The sequence below is a fragment of the Thermobia domestica genome, chromosome 13 (genome assembly GCF_964235325.1).
Source record: "Thermobia domestica chromosome 13, izTheDome1.hap1.1, whole genome shotgun sequence".
NCBI lineage: Eukaryota > Metazoa > Arthropoda > Insecta > Zygentoma > Lepismatidae > Thermobia > Thermobia domestica.
In genome coordinates, this window is record NC_137466.1 from 155,159,676 (window position 1) to 155,179,220 (window position 19,545).

Sequence of the window (19,545 nt, forward strand, 5' to 3'; positions counted from 1 at the left end):
CCACATATTCTCAGATACCAAGCCATGAATTTGAATGACAAATACTCTATTTGGCAGCTATTTCACAGATATGTCCACAATGGTTAGCTTTCACCCTTTCTAACTCACACGTTACATGTTACTCGTGTTCATTATTTGTATATAATAAACTATGGATATTTCGTAATCCATACACTAAACCAGTATCCTTCTAACGCAATTTTCAAAAATTGGGTTTTGGCCAGCTTTTTGCTCGTCCTGAACCACTGTGAGTTGGCGAGATAATATGCGAACTATTCTAATGCTTCAACTTTCGAACCACACAACATATCGTCAATAACTTCTTGACCTGATAATATTTAAACTATTTCAGCATTACTAGACGCAGGAATTACCAAATGACAGAAATAACATGCCTCCCCTGCACTAACGTCATTTGCCTGCTCTTAATAGTGAGGTCTATCCCCACTAGCTGCAACAATGGCAAATGTGAATGCCGGTTTCAAACCCAGTGGCATATACCATATTGGTCGACATATATTTAGTGATGCGGATTTTGCCGCAGATATACAACACACTTTGGAAGATTGAAAGCAACGAAAGGAACAAAGTGGAACAGCTATCTATGATACGATTTGCCCAACAAATGTTGCTGAAGGATCACTTGAAACGTTGTAGGAGGCGGTCAAACACTGTATTGAGGATGCCAGAAGTTTCTTGGTGTCTCTTTGCGAAAGTGTTTTAAATAAGAACCTTTCAAGTGCGTAAGTCCTGGAGACAGCAAGCTACGTCAATACAGCCTCAAAGACTGACATTACTAGGCTAACATTCGCCCGTTAGAAGCCAAAACTATAAAAAAAATTAAAAAAACCGAGAAAAATATTATTTCACACTCAAAATAAGATATTGTTATTCTATCTACGAAGTAAGGTATCACCCGCGAAGATAGAGATCAAACATTTTCTGAAATTAAAACAAATGTGATGCCTAGATATTGAAATTATGTAATTGAGATGTGACTACAAAGAAACAAAGACCTGCAAATGATATAGAGTGGTATTGTTTCCTATGTTATGAAAGTGTAATGGAAAATATGGTTCAATGTACCGATTGTAAATACTGGGTGCATGAATCGTGTTGCGGACGTACACATAAAATATCCTTATCTACATTTGTAATTTGTGCAAATAAACGTTGGCTCATCAATCCGCCAGTAATTATGCTCAAGGACTACTCAAGTTATAGTTAAGGAAGTTGAAGATGATGCGCATAATATGATGCTCATATTATTGATAATGTATTAATTCTCATTTCGTAACGCTTCTCGTTATGTTCGTCGTTTTCTTTTATCACGGCATTTTGTTCCTCATCTTCGTATTAGGTCTATTATTGTGCTGCCAAAATGACTTGAGCCGTGACAAAAATGCGAACTAAAGCTCACACCCCGACACACCCACGCGTTGAGCCAATAAGGGTTCAGCAGCTGCTAAGCGAGAGAGCCTTAGCGAAAGAGAGTGGAATTCCTTCAGCCGATAGCAACACCTGAAACGGAAGACTGGGTGTCAAGTCAATGTGGCATATATATAGTCCAATATTCAGCATGTCAAAATTACGAGTTGTAAGAAAGCAGGGGTTTTGTTATTCATGTTAACAATATGTTGTTTTTTTTTTTTTTTTTATGACCTTTCTTCATTACAAGTCACCACGTGCAGTGTTAATACATTTCATAATAGAAACAATTTTAGGAGGAAAGTTACTACTTGATTTTCTTGTCATTGAATCATACTAATTACTTTTAATTGCAGTGCAACATGGGCTACCGTAGGTGCGATTTACCAGGCCAGTGGCTGGGCTACCGATGGTGCGATTTACGAGGCCGGTAGCTGGGCTACCGATGGCGCGATTTACTAGGCTGGTTGCTGGACTACCGGTGGTGTGATTTACCACACCGCTTGCCTAGATGGCATCGTTTGGAAGGGTTTTGATTTTAGTTATTTTATACTTTTCACTGGAATTAAACTTCCCCTCACTTTTACCTCATTTTACCCCATTTTTAGTGTTTGTATAAGCTATCTTTGTGTTTATGTTAATGAAAACAATGTATGCATAAAATGAAACAGATGAAACATTAATGCAAACAATATATGCATAAAATGAACCAGATGAAACATTAATGAACAGATAGCTCAAGGCTAATACTTTTTAAAAAAATGAATCGTTTTTAGTGAAAATCTTTACATGTTCAACCTGCATACAATTCAGCTTATGATGTCTTTCTTTTTTATTTTCTTTGTAGAATGTTGTGACATTTGAGTCAAAGATTGTATCCTCATATACGCATAATGGTAATACCATTTCTAAGCTGTAGAATTCTCTAGTTGTTTATCCAAGATCAAGATGTGTCAGCCAAGAACTAAGTTACACTGTAAAAAAAATGTATCAAACAGAATATTCCGTTTAAATCACCATATTTGGCACTTTTTCTTAGGATTCATGAAACTGCCAACACGACATTTCCATGTTTTGGCAAATTCAGGAGAATTGGAGAGAGCACCCCAGACTCGCGCTATATTCGGACTATGCTCATCATCCAAATCTTGTGCCATGACTTGAGGCGTTGAATGCTCACACCAAAGCTGCAATAGAGAGAAAGAAATGTTAATTCTGTAAGATACTACTACACTGAACATCACAAACTAAGGAGAAAAGAAATTAAATGTGGGAAATTGTAATAAAATGTCATAAATTAAGGACAAAAGAAACAAAATGTGGGAAATTATAACAAAATGTCATAAATTAACGACCAAAGAAATAAAATGTGAGAAATTATTTTAAAAAATGCCATAAATTAAGGATCAGAGAAATAAAATGTGGAAAATTATAACAAAATGTCATAAATTAAGAACCAAAGAAATAAAATATGAGAAATTATTAAAAATGCCATAAGTTAAGGACCAAAGAAATAAAATATGGAAAATTATTAAAAATGCCATAAGTTAAGGACCAAAGAAAAATAGTGTGGGAAATTATTAAAAATGCCATAAGTTAAGGACCAAAGAAATAAAATGTGGAAAATTATTTTAAAATGCCATAAATTAAGGACCAAAGAAATAAAATGTAGGAAATTATAACTAACGTCATAAATTAAGGACCAAAGAAATAAAATATGGGAAATTATTAAAAATGTTATAAGTTAAGGACCAAAGAAATAAAATATGGGAAATTATTAAAAATGCCATAAGTTAAGGACCAAAGAAATAAAGTGTGGAAAATTATTAAAAATGCCATAAGTTAAGGACCAAAGAAATAAAATGTGGAAAATTATTTAAAAATGCCATAAATTAAGGACCAAAGAAATAAAATTTGGAAAATTATAACTAAACGTCATAAACTAAAGAGAAGAAATAAAATGTGGGAAATTATAACTGAAAGTCATAAAATAAGAAACAAAGAAATAAATTTGGGAAATTATAATTAAACAAAGAAATAAAATTTAGGAAATTATAACTAAACTTGAACCTATTACAAAAACAAGAATAATTCACTTATTTATTCCACATATTTATGACATAGTAGTACAAGTTACCACGTGAGAATTGAAAAAAAAAAAGGATTAGGATTTTCAGACATTATTGAAGCTATTATTTAGTAGAAAATTTATCATCTATATTTTTCTGTTGTTCCATGTATAGTGAAAAAGCATTAAAATATTGTATTTCAAATAATGATTTGATGTGTTTTGATTTTATTATCAGACTGTAATTTCTAGTGTGTTTATAAATTAGTGCAATTATAGATCGCTGTAACATATTTGATTAGTCCTAATGATACATTGTATCTTTTAAAGCTTGTGCCAGTTTAATATAATGACTTAGTAACTCTGTAGTAAGATTTTATTACCCACATACACGGCTCTTAAGCAAACAGGAACGATAATTTTGAAATAATAGTTGGAACGAAACTCTCAACCATATTAGTTCTGTCAATACGATTTTTATAATAAACGAAGCTGTGAGCACATTATAGAAGTGAGAATTTTACCATGGGGTTACTGTGATTTATGAAACACATCTAAGAGTTGTATCAAATGCGGAATTGAGCTCTCCTGTATAGTTCTAGTATAGGTAGTGTTCTTAATTGTAACACTAAGGTTGGTCCAAACAAAATATGCACTCCAGGTGCGTCATTTCAAAAGCCAAAAGAATAAACAAATAGAAATTTCTGTATTTAGGTTGTATTTCATCAAGTTCAGGACTATAACAATCCGCTTTTACATCAACGTAGAAAGACATTAAAGATCACACCCACCATAAAATGAGCAACTCATTCTGTGGATAGATGGTCATTTGAACACTGTTCCGTTCGTTGATAACGACCCAATCACTGTCCTAAACATTTACGATTGTCGTAGGAGATCCATATTTTTTATTAAAAGTGCCAATCTGAGGCAGGAAATCTACGTTATTAAACACACTCAGAGAACTGTACACTCCAAACAGATGGTGTCAGCTCATGTCCATCCGTGAGTCGCTTTTTCACTTTACCAATTACACGGAGACACCAATCCAAATGCTATGATGTATGCCTAACTTGTCTTCAATTGGACGAACACATTTTGGAGGGTCCGTTTCCATAAACGTTCCTGAGAAGCTCACCCGAACATGAAGTTGGTCAGTGTGGGGTTCAGTTTGCTATGCTGAATCACCGGTGTGAAATTTGAGAAACTAACGGGCCATTCACCATTCACGGCCAAAACACACTGGTATTTTTTTTTCGTGTCTTGCTGTGCGGAATGTCCCAGTTTGAATTCGTAAAGAAAAATTACACACAATTATGTGTTCTCTATGGTACACTTTCCTATGATTCTGCTCCGCAACGCACTGCCTCCAGACTGTCTGAATACCCGAGTCTTCTTGTTGGGTGTGAACTAAGTTTGTGACGTTAGATGTGTGACTTTGGTCTATCACTGTGTTGTGTTCCTGAGGTGAATTTCCCATCAGATGTCAAAGCGGACATTCCATTCGCACCAGCCTAATAACAATCAAATCTCTTATTCCTGCTCTCTAACTTCCAACGCCTTTTTATACACTCTTAAAGGAACTAATATCTCTAACCATGCGCTAAGTGATTTTGCGTAAGTACTTTGAACACGTAAATGGATTAGAATCTACCTTAAGGCAAAATACACTGAGAAAAATCCATTATCCGGACAGCGGTATATTGTACAAATACAAGGATTCGTTATGTTTACTAAGGAAATCTGTACGGAGCGTACTTTATCCGTATACTACACAGGTACTGCCTTTTAACCGCTTAGATATTACATCATGTCGCTGCAGGATGTCTGACATCTAACAATCTTCCGTATTTTACATACGTATACGTATGTTAAGTACTTCAGCTATATGTTATATACGTCCATCTGTGTGTGAGATCCAGGCCGCCTATAGACACCTCTTTCTTTCGCCATGGCTGACGTCATTGAACTACCGTCTTTTGCTTGCGAAACGAGGTTGTTTACAAACGGAAAAGAAGAGAGGAAGGAAACAAATGCCTGGGTAAGTACACTAGTTAACTAATACTTTAGTTAAATATTCCATTAATTATATATTCTTTTAGTGTAACTTGCTTGAATATAGTACTAAGTAAGTAATGTAGTTTATGACTACAATTCTTACTATTGTAACTCGTTAATGATTGAGGAGAATGGAATGGGTGAATCTGAATTTTGAGAATTCTTTGAATATTAATGTTTTGAAACATTTTACGTTTCAAGGTAGCAAAATGAATGTTATGTGTTTATTCATTCCGTTTTATATGTGACGGTTTATTACTTAGTGCAGATTTACTACAGGGCTGCTTAACATAATTGCTAATAAACCGTTTTCAGCGCGAAAATTCCCTTGTGTAGTGAAGATTTAGGATTTAGATTTCTGGGCTTTCGGCATCAATGGCCTTGTTAGCCCGTCACATATGAGGGATGACGTCCCTCGGTGAGCACACTATCCGGGGAAAGCAAGGGAAGAAAGGATTGGGGAAGGAAGAAGACGGCCTGGGATCTATATGTTAGGTACCACTCCGGCATTTGCCTGCTGTGAATGAGGAAAACCCAAGGAAACCTCATTCAGGATGGTTGGACTTAAAATCTTTTGATACTTTTTCGACCGAGTTCCCCCACCGGGATCGAACCCGGGACCGTTCGCACCGAAGGCGAGAGCGTTAGCGACTACGCTACGCGGGGTCACTTGTGTAGTCTAGAAAACTCATTTTTACTAGGATATTTGCAAGATTTTTTTTTTTTTTTTTTTTGCTTTTAGTTTAACGCCCCATGATTGTACATCAATGTAAGTGAGAAGTTGACGATAAGATACATGATAATGGTGGAATCAAGAAAGTATAAGGACACTGGAGAGTCTTAAGAATAACCACACCTACAGTGTTCACCAAAAGCCTATTTGTCGGGAGCAGGAATCGAACCAGGGACCTAACGCGTCAGAGGTAAGCGCTCTACTACAGAGCTTTCTTTTGTTTAAAGAACTTGTTTACAATGAAATATATATATATTACGAAGATATTGACATATTTTACAGCCTCACTGAAATTAAAAAAAAAAAGTAGTCAGGGAGAGCTTACTTGTCAGGTTTTTATTTTTTAATTTAATTTATTTTTATTTTTATTTATTTATTTTTGCTTTGTTATATTCCTTAGTTAATTAATGTTTGGGTTACTGAAAATTAAAACCTTTTTAGTATTATTGTCATGTCATCACTTTGGAACCAAAAAGTTAGATTTTTTTCTTGTGTTTTCATATAAGAAGTTGGTGAGTTTGTGCCTTAGCATTGGTTTGGTTTCTAGAACGTAATTGAAGGTCATGTTGAGTTGAGTCTTGGTGGGTTTGAGTTCGTGAAGTGTCAGGCACTGCTTGTGCCCCTGTCTTCTGTTTGTGATGTTTCCTGGCTTTGGGCTGTGACGTATGAGGAGTACCATCGCAGGCCGCGTGATATACAGGTAGCTAAAACACAGCTTCAACAGTTACGAGTGCCAGGTGTTTGAATTTCAGCTTTCGTTACGGCGTGACAAATGCAGTATAGTACTATGTTCAAATTCTATGGGTGGTAAAAACGGTATATTACTTTCGTGGTGTGGTAAGAAATACAACGTAATTGTTATTAGTTTAATTAGTGTTTCTTCATAGTATTGTTTCACTATTTCTAGAAGGAATTAAGTATTAACGAAGTAATGAATAAGCAAAAGCACACATTGATTGACGTTTACTATTTCTCATACTCCATTGAGAATGTTTTGATCCTCAGTTGCGCAAACATCCAGTGTGCGATTTTTTCTTTTTTTTTGGGGGGGGGAGGTTACACTGCCTCACAGATGAGCTCCCTCGTGGCTAAGTGGTTAGTGAACACGCCTTTGGCGTGGGATACCCGGGTTCGATTCCCGGCCGGGGGCCGCGGTGGCTCAGTGGTAGAGCGTTCACCTCTGGTGCTTGGGGTCCCGGGTTCGATCCTAGCCCCGCCAAGTGAACCTTGTGGTGGACAAACACCGTGTGCGTGGGTTTTCTCGGGGTTCCCCCGTTTCCTCCCACTTTCTTCATTCAACCATTTAATTCATTACTCATCATCAGCTTCTCCCTCAGCCTAACCGGCATAACTGTGGGACGTAAAACTCAAAGGTTTCATTTCATTTTTTCTTAATCTCTTGCACCGAGCGACCGATCTCGATCAAATTTCCAACGTAGATGCGGTTCTGGCCTGGGAGTGTTTTTAGCTATTTACTTTGACAGTAGAACTTAGGGGAGGGGGAGGAGGGGGACAGAAAAAATAAATAAGACTTAATTTACTTTGAAGTGTAAAAGTGCGAGCGTTTTCTCCTCTCTCTCTCTCTCTCTCCCTCTCTTCACGTCTCCAGTCTCCTCTCACTTTGATTTCATGATTTCGCACTCTGATGAAAAGTATTAAATACCTCGAGGAAAAGTACTAATATATAACCTCTCTTTTAGGCGCCCCTTTAACCACGCGCCCGGGACACGTGCTTTGCTTGCTCGCCCATAGCTGCAGGTGCATTTCACCAGCCCCCCCCCACCTTGGAGTTTCGATAAAAAAACCTATGGCAATCGTTTGTGCTACGTTTGTGCCGGAATGTACCGCAAAAATTTTCGTTTGTACCACTTCCGGTACGAAGTTATAAGGGTTTTAAAGTGGGGGGCTGGAGAAACGGCAGCCTCCAAATTTGGAATTTCAAACAAAACCTATGGCAATCGTTTGTGCCGGAATGAACCGCAAAAATTTTCGTTTGTACCACTTCCGATACGAAGTTATAAGGGTTTCAAAGTGGGGGGCTGTGGAAACGGCAGCCCCCCACCTAGGAATTTCAAAACAAAACCTATGGCAATCGTTTGTGCTACGTTTGTGCCGGAATGAACCGCAAAAATTTTCGTTTGTACCACTTCCGATACGAAGTTATAAGGGTTTCAAAGTGGGGGGCTGTGGAAACGGCAGCCCCCCACCTAGGAATTTCAAAACAAAACCTATGGCAATCGTTTGTGCTACGTTTGTGACGGAATGTACCGCAAAAATTTTCGTTTGTACCACTTCCGGTACGATTTTATAAGGGTTTCAAAGTGGGGGGCTGTGGAAACGGCAGCCCCCCACCTAGGAATTTCAAAACAAAACCTATGGCAATCGTTTGTGCTACGTTTGTGACGGAATGTACAGCAAAAATTTTCGTTTGTACCACTTCCGGTACGATTTTATAAGGGTTTTAAAGTGGGAGGGCTGGAGAAAGGAAGCCCACAACCATGGAATTTCGAAACAAAAAGTATGCCAATCGTTTGTGCTACGTTTGTGCCGGAATGTGCAGGAAAAATTTTCGTTTGTACTACTTCCGGTACAAAGTTATAAGGGTTTTAAAGTGGGGAACTGGGGAAACGGCAGCCCGCCACCTAGGAATTTAAAAACAAAACCTATGCCAATCGTTTGAGCTACGTTTGTGCCGGAATGTACCGCAAAAATTTTCGTTTGTACCACTTCCGGTACGAAGTTATAAGGGTTTTAATGTGGGGGGCTGGGGAAACGGCAGCCCCCACCTAGGAATTTCAGAACAAAACCTATGGCAATCGTTTGTGCCGTTTGTACCGCAAAAATTTTCGTTTGTACCACTTCCGGTACGAAGTTATAAGGGTTTTAAAGTGGGGGGCTGGAGAAACGGCAGCCTCCAAATTTGGAATTTCAAACAAAACCTATGGCAATCGTTTGTGCTACGTTTGTGACGGAATGTACCGCAAAAATTTTTGTTTCTACCACTTCCGGTACGAAGTTATAAGGGTTTTAAAGTGGGGGCTGGAGAAACGGAAACCCCCTAAAGTGAAATTTCGAAGCAAGACCTATGCCAATCGTTTGTGCTACGTTATTGCCGGAATGTTCCGCAAAAATTTTCGTTTGTATCACTTTCGGTACGAAGTTATAAGGGTTTTAATGTGGGGGGCTGGGGAAACGGCAGCCCCCACCTAGGAATTTCAGAACAAAACCTATGGCAATCGTTTGTGCCGTTTGTACCGCAAAAATTTTCGTTTGTACCACTTCCGGTACGAAGTTATAAGGGTTTTGAATTGGGGGGGCTGGAGAAACGGAAGCCTGCAATTTTGGAATTTCGAAACAAAAACTATGCCAATCGTTTGTGCTACGTTTGTGCCGGAAAGTGCCGCAAAAATTTTCGGTTGTACCACTTCCGGTACGAAGTTATAAGGGTCTTGAAGTGGCGGGCTGGGGAAATGGCAGCCCCCAACCTAGGAATTTCAAAGCAAAACTTATGTCAATCGTTTGTGCCGGAATGAACCGCAAAAATTTTCGTTTGTACCACTTCCGGTACGAAGTTATAAGGGATTTAAAGTGGGGGGCTGTGGAAACGGCAGCCCCTTACCTGGGAATTTCGAAACGAAAACTATGCCAATCGTTTGTGCTACGTTTATGCAGGAATGTACCGCAAAAATTTTCGTTTGTACCACTTCCGGTACGAAGTTATAAGGGTTTTAAAGTGGAGAAACGGAAACCCCCTAAAGTGAAATTTCGAAACAAAACCTATGGCAATCGTTTGTGCTACGTTATTGCCGGAATGTTCCGCAAAAATTTTCGTTTGTACCACTTCCGGTACGAAGTTATAAGGGTGTTAATGTTGTGGGCTGGGGAAACGGCAGCCCCCACCTAGGAATTTCAGAACAAAACCTATGGCAATCGTTTGAGCTACGTTTGTGCCGGAATGTACCGCAAAAAGTTGCGTTTGTACCAGTTCCGGTACGAAGTTATATGAGTTTTCAAGAGGGACTGTGGAAACGGCAGCCCCGCACCCAGGAATTTGGAAATGAAACCTATGCCCACTCTTTGCACCACTTTTGATCAGAAACGTTTCGCTAAACTCTTTTCTTTACCACTTCCGGTACAAAGATACGAGAGTTTCAAACTCCGGGGCTGCCGTTTTCATACCCCCTCGGAATTTTGATACGAGACCTATGCAAATCGTTTAACAACATTTGTGTCGGAATGTATCGCAAACATTTTTGTTTGTATAACTTCCAGTACAAAAGTATGACAGTTTTAACTAGGGGGCTGCCGTTTCCAGAACCCCCCACCTTGGTATTTCGAGATAAGACTATGTCAATCGTTTATGGTACGTTTTTACCGGAATGTACCGCAAAAAAAAAATTACGTGCCTGAAGTTGGTCCCCCACCTCTCCTCTCCCAAATTACATCAAACGTTGCACATCGTTAATGCATCGTTAGTGCACGTTAGTGCATTTAGAACTAACGTTAGTGTTTTTAGCATTTACGAGATATTGAAGATTTTGGTGGGGGACCAACTTCATATGAAGTTAGCCCCCCACCCATCTTTATGCAGACAGATTTTCACAAAACTTAGCGCATCGTTAGTGCACTTAAACACACTAAGCATTATCGTAAGTGCTACCATATTTTGGGATTATTCAAGATTTTCGGTGGGGGGGGCCAACTTCAGAAATATCAAATTCTATACAAATAGAGGTAGAAACATGGGGTTGACAGTAATCGTTAGTGCATCGTTAGTGCACTTAAAAGCACTAAGCACTAACGTTAGTGCTACCATATTTTGGGATTTATTCAAGATTTTTGGTGGGGGGCAACTTCAGAAATATCAAATTCTATACAAATAGAGGTAGAAACATAGTGTTAACGGCAATCATTAGTGCATCATTAGTGCACTTAAACGCACTAAGCACTAACGTTAGTGCTACCATATTTTGAGATTTATTCAAGATTTTTGTTGGAGGGGCCAACTTCAGAAATATCAAATTCTATACAAATAGAGGTAGAAACATAGTGTTAACGGCAATTGTTACTGCATCGTTAGTGTACTTAAACGCACTAAGGACTAATGTTAGTTCTACAATATTTTGGTATTTATTCAAGATTTTTGGTTAGGAGTCAACGTCAGAAATATCAAATTCCATACAATTGATGTATAAATATGGGGTTAACGGCAATCGTTAGTGCATTGTTAGTGCACTTAAACGCAATAAGCACTAACGTTAGTGCTACCATATTTTGGGATTTCTTCAAGATCTTTGGTGGGGGGCCAACTTCAAAAATATCAAATTTTATAGAAATAGAGGTAGAAACATGGAGTTAACGGCAATCGTTAGAGCGTGATTAGTGCACTTAAATTCACTAAGCACTAACGTTAGCGTTACCACATTTTGAGATTTTTTCATAATTTTTGTTGAGGGCCAACTTCAGAAATATAAAATTCTATACAAATAGAGGTAGAAACATGCAGTTAAAGACAATCGTTATTGCATCGTTAGTGCACTTGAATAAATCCCAAAACATTGTAGCACTAACGTCAGTGTTTAGTATTTTAAGTACACTAACGATGCACTAACGATTGCCGTTAACTCTATGTTTCTACCTTTATTTGTATAGAATTTGATATTTCTGAAGTTGCCTCCCCCCCACCAAAAATCTTGAATAAATCCCAAAATATGATAGCACTAACGTTAGTGCTTAGTGCTTTTAAGTGCACTAACGATTGCCGTTAACTCTATGTTTCTATCTCTATTTGTATAAAATTTGATGTTTCTGAAGTTTGCCCCCACTTTAAAACCCTTATAACTTCGTACCGGAAGTGGTACAAACGAAAATTTTTGTGGTACATTCCTGCACAAACGTAGCACAAGCGATTGCCATAGGTTTTGTTTCGAAATTCCAAGTTTGGAGACTTCCGTTACTCCAGCCCCCCACTTTAAAACCCTTATAACTTCGTACCGGAAGTGGTACAAACGAAAATTTTTGCGGTACATTCCGGCACAAACGTAGCACAAACGATTGCCATAGGTTTTTTTTTCGAAATTCCAAGTTTGGAGGCAGCCGTTTCTCCAGCCCCCCCCCCCACTTTAAAACCCTTATAACTTCGTACCGGAAGTGGTACAAACGAAATTTTTGTCGATACATTCCGGCACAAACGTAGCACAAACGATTGGCATAGGTTTTGTTTTGAAATTCCTAGGTGGGGGGGCTGCCGTTTCCCCAGCCCCCCACTTTAAATCCCTTATAACTTCGTACCGGAAGTGGTACAAACGAAAATTCTTGCGGTACATTCCAGCACAAACGTAGCACAAACGATTGCCATAGGTTTCGTTTTGAAATTCCAAGGTGGGGGGGCTGCCGTTTCCCCAGCCCCCCCACTTTAAAACTCTTATAATATTGTATCTTAAGTGGTACAAACGAAAATGTTTGCGGTACATTCCGGCACAAACGTAGCACAAACGATTGGCATAAGTTTTGTTTCGAAACTCCAAGGTGGGGGGGCTGGCGAAATGCACCTCATAGCTGCGGCTCTGTGAGCTACATAAGTAACATACAATGCTTACGTAATACTTTGGGTAATAAATACTATTAAGAAAGGAAGAATTGCATTTTTTTAACTTTCGGAAAGAAGCTACTATGGGATTAAAGATAAGATAGGAAAGGCAATACATTCCAGTCTATGCTTTCATCCAGCAGACATATTGTTTGGAACCAAAAAAATGTGACTTTTGGAATCTTGTACTTAGGTTCACAGCGGAAGCGACGAAATAACTTGAATCATCCATTGTAGCTCTCCCTGCAACCAGTTTCTAAAATGTTGGCAATAAGTTTGCGAAACGAGAGGTGACGACTCCAATTTTGGGTGAAAAGTCGCTATAAGAAATAATCGAGAAATTCATTGTCTATAAGCATTGTTAAAGTTGTAGATGTAAACTAAACAATATGTTCTACTCACTGGCTCAAATCCGGGGGGGGGGGGGGGATGACGGATACATGTCCCCTCCAATCTTGGAACTGAGGGTGACTTCTCCCCAATAATCCGATTTGAAATGTGTTTTTTGGGAGAAATTTGATGTTTTTTGTCCGATTGCTACAAAGAAACGTGAGATAAAATAGATGTCCCCCAGAATAAGCCTCAAATCTGCAGCCTGCTAACGCTGAAGTCAACTTTGATCCTCCACAACATTGTTTTTCAATTCATAAGTATTTTGGACATCGCCAAAAAAAGTATGGTAGCGGTCTTACCCCCCCCCCCCAATGTTGAAGACAGATTTGCGCCGCTGGTTCTATTCACATCTTTGTAAACAGGGCGCAACCAATCCTTGAATTCAGGGATCATTTCAGGTTGTTTCGGGTACTTTTGTTCATGTTATGGTCAAAATAGTTCCGAAATAATTAACACTACAGTACTTACGTTAAGCAATTTTTTGTAAAAGAAAAAGTGCAGAATAATTAAAAGACCCCAAAGGACAAATATAACAAACACCTTCTTCGCTTTTATTCACGCATCTATAGCTAATCTTGTTGCTATCGGTAATGATGTATTACGTGTGTCTCTCAACGGAAACTCTGCGAACTAAAGGACATCAAATTTGTAGTTGTTCTTCGTTAGAGGGCAAGGATAACATAACAATGCAGGATTGTGGGATAGTGAGTACGCTGTATTTCCAAACTCTTCATCACTTGCGCTGATTAAAACAAACAAACAGAAAGAAAGAACTTAAAAACTGTTTTGAACTAATAATGCTTCTCTACAGATGAACATTTTGTTTGCAGCAAAAAGTCGCTAAATGTGTAAGTAGGTAAATCGTCATTTAAAAATCACCCAAAAAAAGTCTCCAATCGGAAAAAAAATATTTTTTGTCGCTATCGTAGGGCGACCATACGTTCCGTTTTGACCGGGACAGTCATGTTTTAGGGGCGTGTCCCGGCCGTCCCGTCAGTAGATGGAAAAAAGTAGTATTCGTCCCGTTTTATGTAAATGAAATAAGTAAATAACAAACCCAGTACCTTTACTCCTTTTAAAAGTATTAATAATTAATAATAACAAAGAGGCAAAAATTGAACTGAAATTCCCTATATTAAACATACCCTATAGTTCGCAGTACTGCTCGAAAGGCAGCAGAGGTTTTAGCAGTTGGTTGTGTGTTAAACAAACTTCAACGTGTCTTTCCTTTTTCATAAGTACCCGCTCTGTAACGAAGAGAGAGAGGGGGAACTCTGATATCAAGGCGCTGATAAGAACAAAGGTAGATCTAAAAGTCTAGGGTTGCAAGAACCTGTCCCGTTTTTAACTGAAAATTTTATGGTCACCCTACGCTATCGTTGAGGTCGAATTCCCCTTATTTAGCGACTTTACCCAAAATTGGCAACATTGACCCCCACCGAACAACATCCCGTCATCTTTAGTCTAGCCAGCATAATAGTGGGACGTAAAACTTAAAGATTTCATTTCGAACAACACTCCCAGAAACCTACTGTTATACCATTCTCAAAACACCCTTTCGTACAGTTCTCCCTATTCGAAAAAAATTGTAAATAGCAGTGTTCATACATAAATATGGAACTCAATTTCCCTGAATTTTCCAGGTTTTCCAGGTATTAATTTTGCAATTTCCAGGTCTAGTGGAAGAAACTAATAGTACGAGAACACATAAGTTTTAAGAATACTATATTTATATATTTGAGAATGGCCACCCTTCTCCCCAATGAACGATTGCAATTAAATATTGAGTCACAAGAAAATAAATAAAATTTAAGTTGAAAAATATTAAGTTGAGAAGCCTACTAAGGGAATTATATAATACTTTTGTTCCATACTTGAATACATTCAAAATATACAAAAATATTGGCTTGGGGAAGAAAAAAGGGCCCGCGAGATTTTAACTGATTCTTGTAGTACTCGACGACAGAAATAGATTACTGAAAAAAGTTTCAAAATCGGCGCGGGTAAACACGCAGAAAATCATATTTTCATGTACCGGTTCAAAATGGGCAAGAAAAAACGACCGCGAGATTTTAACTGGTTCTTGTAGTACTCAACGAGAGAAATCGACTAGTGAAGGAATTTTCAAAATCGGCGCAGGCAAGCATAAAAAAAAAAATCGCACTTTCATGTACCGGTTCAAAATGGGGAAGAATAAAGGGCCCGCGAGATTTTAACTGATTCTTGTAATACTTGTCGAGAGAAATCGATTAGTGAAGGAATTTTCAAAATCGGCGCAGGCAAACATGGAGAAAATCTCATTTTCATGTTCCCGTTCAAAATGGGGAAGGAACAAGATCCGCGAGTTTGAACCGCTACGATGTATGTTCACGAATGTGCCCGTCTTCTCAAATTTAGTTAATTACTGTGACACTGAAACATGTGACACAGAGTCACATTGTGGATGACTCTGCAATCGGCAACCACTGCACATATACTCCTCCCGCCCCACAGTTTGATTATTTCGATCCATTCTTCACGTGCTAACGGCATGGTTCAACATCTGCAAGAAAGAGGTAAATGTAACGTTCAATTGGCAATAGCTTTTCACCAAATTAAGCTGCATGAAATCTGATTGCATATTTGGCATACTGAGAAAATTCTAGCCCGTGGCCATATGTATCACATATCCCACCAGTTCATAAAAATTTTGAACACAAAAGTACGGTCGTCCGTGTGACGTACTCCCAAAAGGCCTAATGTGTATCACCCACCTCACATTCAATGAAACCACATCCGTGTAGAATTTAGAAAGGAACTTCTTATGATGTATACAGGATGTCTCAAACGTTCCCTGACATAGGGTAACTCTGTTATTATCAGAGTTACAACAAAATGTAAGAGGAAAAATCATATCGAAATATGACGTTTTCAATCTAAAGTGAACACTTTTTTAAAAAAATCGGACGAGATGTTTGTGCTGTATACTCTTTATGCACCCAATTTTAAATGAAAATGCAACGTTGTCATTTACCTGGACCCACAACATAAGTGAATGAAGTTACTGTTTGAAACGGAGGCTGGCCATCGACATGTTAGCGTAAAATACAGTAACTTCACTCACTTATGTTGTGGATCCAGGTAAATGGCAACGTTGCATTTTCATTTCACATTGGGCGCATAGAGAGTGTACAGCGCAAACGGGTCATTCGATTTTAAAAATTCCTTCACTTTAGAATGAAAACATTATATTTGGAGATGCTTTCCAAAGTAGTATAATTTAGTTTGTTTAAATTTACAATTTAATACAAGTAGATTCGGATTTACATGCGTAGGATTTTGTATGCATCTAACTAATGAATTCTTTTATATTCATGCTTAACTTAGTGACTTGGCTTTGGACTGCAACTGATTATTGTAACCCATTATTACTTGAGAAGAAACAAGATATCCTAATCTTCATTTGGAGAAATCAAAGGTCTATTGGAAAGCTGGGGATTATAATCATTAATTTCTACATTTCAAGGTGCGTAAATTATATATTCTGTGTTTATTGTTAAATTACTATTACTATTATTGGGTTAGAATCAATCAAGCACTTCATGATATTTTATGGGGATCAAGATGGGTGCCGGATAGATAAGTATTTGAGCGTCAGGCTCTTATTTCTTTTCAATTTATTATTTAATCAATGATTATTTTTCTCCCTCATTATTCCACCAAATCGTATTCCAAGATCATATATCCATTTTTGATCGATATATCCATATTTTTGATCTCTTTCATATTTTCGATTTTTGATATTGTTTATATTTCGATATTGCTGTATTTTTCGATATTTCGAACAAGTTTCGATCGTTTGTCGATATCGATTATCTATATCTAAATTCGGATATCCCAAAGCCCTATCGAACCCCCTCCGAAATGAAGTTTTTGGCTATGGACCTGATTAGGGATGCGCACGAGACAAGACGAGACAGAATTTTTGTTACGAAATTCGAGACAAGATAGAGCTCTTCCAATAGAAACGGATCCAGTTTTCGAGACGAGACATAACTTTCGCTGCACCTTTTCGAGAGGAGACAATCTCAAATCTTTTCTCTTGCGCATCCCTAGACTTGATCATGAGTTATCAAAAAAAAAAAAAAAAATGTTAATGAGAAATAACATGTAAATACAATATAGGTAGCTAAAACATTTTTGTTTTCATTCTTCAGTAATGCATTGTTATTAATCTCAGGGGGCGCGGTGGCTCAGTGGTAGAGCGTTCACCTCCGGTGCTTGGGGTCCCTGGTTCGATCCCAACTCGCGCCGTGTGGACTTTGTGGTGGACAAACTCCGTGCTCGTGGGTTTTCTCGGGGTTCTCCCGTTTCCTCCCACTTTCTTCATTTCACTCATTTCTCATTATCACCGTCTCCTTATCCTAACCGGCATAACCGTGGGACTTAAACTTAAAGATTTCATTTTTTATTAATCTCAGCATATTATAGTGTATTCTTAAGCTTAAGGTGATGTATAATTAAATTTTGAATTCAGTTAACTTATTTTGTTTCTCAGATTGTTTTTAAAATGTATGTACAAACGTTTATGTTCATTTTTGAGAGTTTAAAGTGACGTATAGTTATTAAACATAGTATTTAATATTGTACTCTTAACGTGGAAGTGATATACAGTTAACTTTTGAATTCAGTTAACATTTTTCTTTCTGAAATTGCTTTAAAAAGTATGTAAAAACGTTTTTATTTTCTTTCTTGTGTAAAAGGGAAAGTCGTCGTTGCCATAGAAACCACCGTTTCTTAATTTTGAACATACTAGATTCGATTGAAACGAGAAAACTTTTTATCGGACTTCTAAAGAAAATGAAATAAAATAACTAAATACATGACCGTGTTTATTACATCTAGGATTCCCAGTCACGACCCCCTTTTCAGTTTTATTAAAAAATAGAAGAAGAAGATGAAGAAAGGAAAAGGAAAATAGAAAAGGAAAGAGGTAAAGTAAGAAGGTGATAAAGAGGAAGCTGTTACTGAATATTTTGAAAAATATGGTAAAGAAAAGTGAATAATTATCGAATTCCAATAGCTATTGGGTTAATATTTGGTATTAAGGTGATCAAGGGTAGACACATGTTAACCCATACATCCCCGATCTAGATCCATTTAACCCTAACTACCAAATTATCCCGATCTAGATCTGAGATAGACGAGAAAGTTTAAGTTTACAGTTTATTCAATATTTCCACTAATATCCAATATTTGAAAAATAAAAGACGAAGTTGATGGCATGTTAGAATCGACCACAAAGAAAAAAAAAATCAGAGTATTACATATTCGTAGAAGATTTTGACTCTCACAGTTCTCCCATGCTGATCATTCGTTCAGACTACTTCAGTCCTTTTTACTTCCTTCATAGAGCCAACTTAAGTTAGTATTAACATTCAATGAGTTTAATTGATAACTACCATTAATTATAATAAGTCACACATATATGTCAAAATAATGGATGCACTTAATAATGAACCTACATTTCACTCACACACACATTCATACAGGACAATGTATACTTCGGGTTGTATTTAGTTAAATTAAACTAACCTAACTACATTACTATATACATTTATTACATTTCAATAAAAGAAAAATTAGTTGGACATAACAGGGAAAAAATTTAATACATGGAAAGAATGTTTCATTAACATGCATAGAAATTCGCTAATTTTATCAAGACCAAATAACACATTTCTCTTCCTATATATATATTAAAAGTTGAATTACATAAAAGAGAATTTGACAAAAAAAAAAAAATGAAAGACAAAAATAAAAAAAATTCAAAGATCAATACATTTAGGATTCAATGTAATGAATATATATATATATATATATCGTTGCGGAAAAAGAAAGAAAAAATAAATAAAAAAAAATATATATATATATAATTGGTTAATCATTCTAAAAAAAAAAAAACACTTTAGTAACATTTTATTAGGTCTCTGTCCCAAGAGGAGACATTTCGACGATTTTATGAGTCTTTGTTCTCACATCGATAATAGCTCCTTTTTCCAACTCTCTTTTCGCACTGTGGTTTGTGTCCATGAGAGTGTTTAATTGTTTTTGTTTTAGCTATAGACAAATAGTCGCTTCATATCACATATATATTTATATTTCTCATTTCGTCACTCGACGCACTCAATATAAAATTTCAAAGTTTATCAAGGTTAAAAAAAATTTTGAATCCAGTCACAGATATTGAGAACATATTTCCATATTCCGGTATTCACCTTAAGTTATCAACTAAAT

At 37.3% G+C, this 19,545-nt stretch overlaps 1 protein-coding gene across 1 annotated transcript in view; it reads right to left on the bottom strand.

Annotated features, from left to right (window-relative positions):
• Nucleotides 1-2,288: 2,288 nt before the first annotated feature.
• Nucleotides 2,289-19,545, bottom strand: part of LOC145667826 (neprilysin-11-like) — a 124,036-nt gene continuing 106,779 nt past the window's right edge. The window contains exon 18 of the mRNA XM_081735258.1: nt 2,289-2,615. Within this exon, the coding sequence (XP_081591384.1) occupies nt 2,442-2,615 (174 nt within the window). The 3' untranslated portion in view covers nt 2,289-2,441. The remainder of the gene's footprint in view (nt 2,616-19,545) is intronic.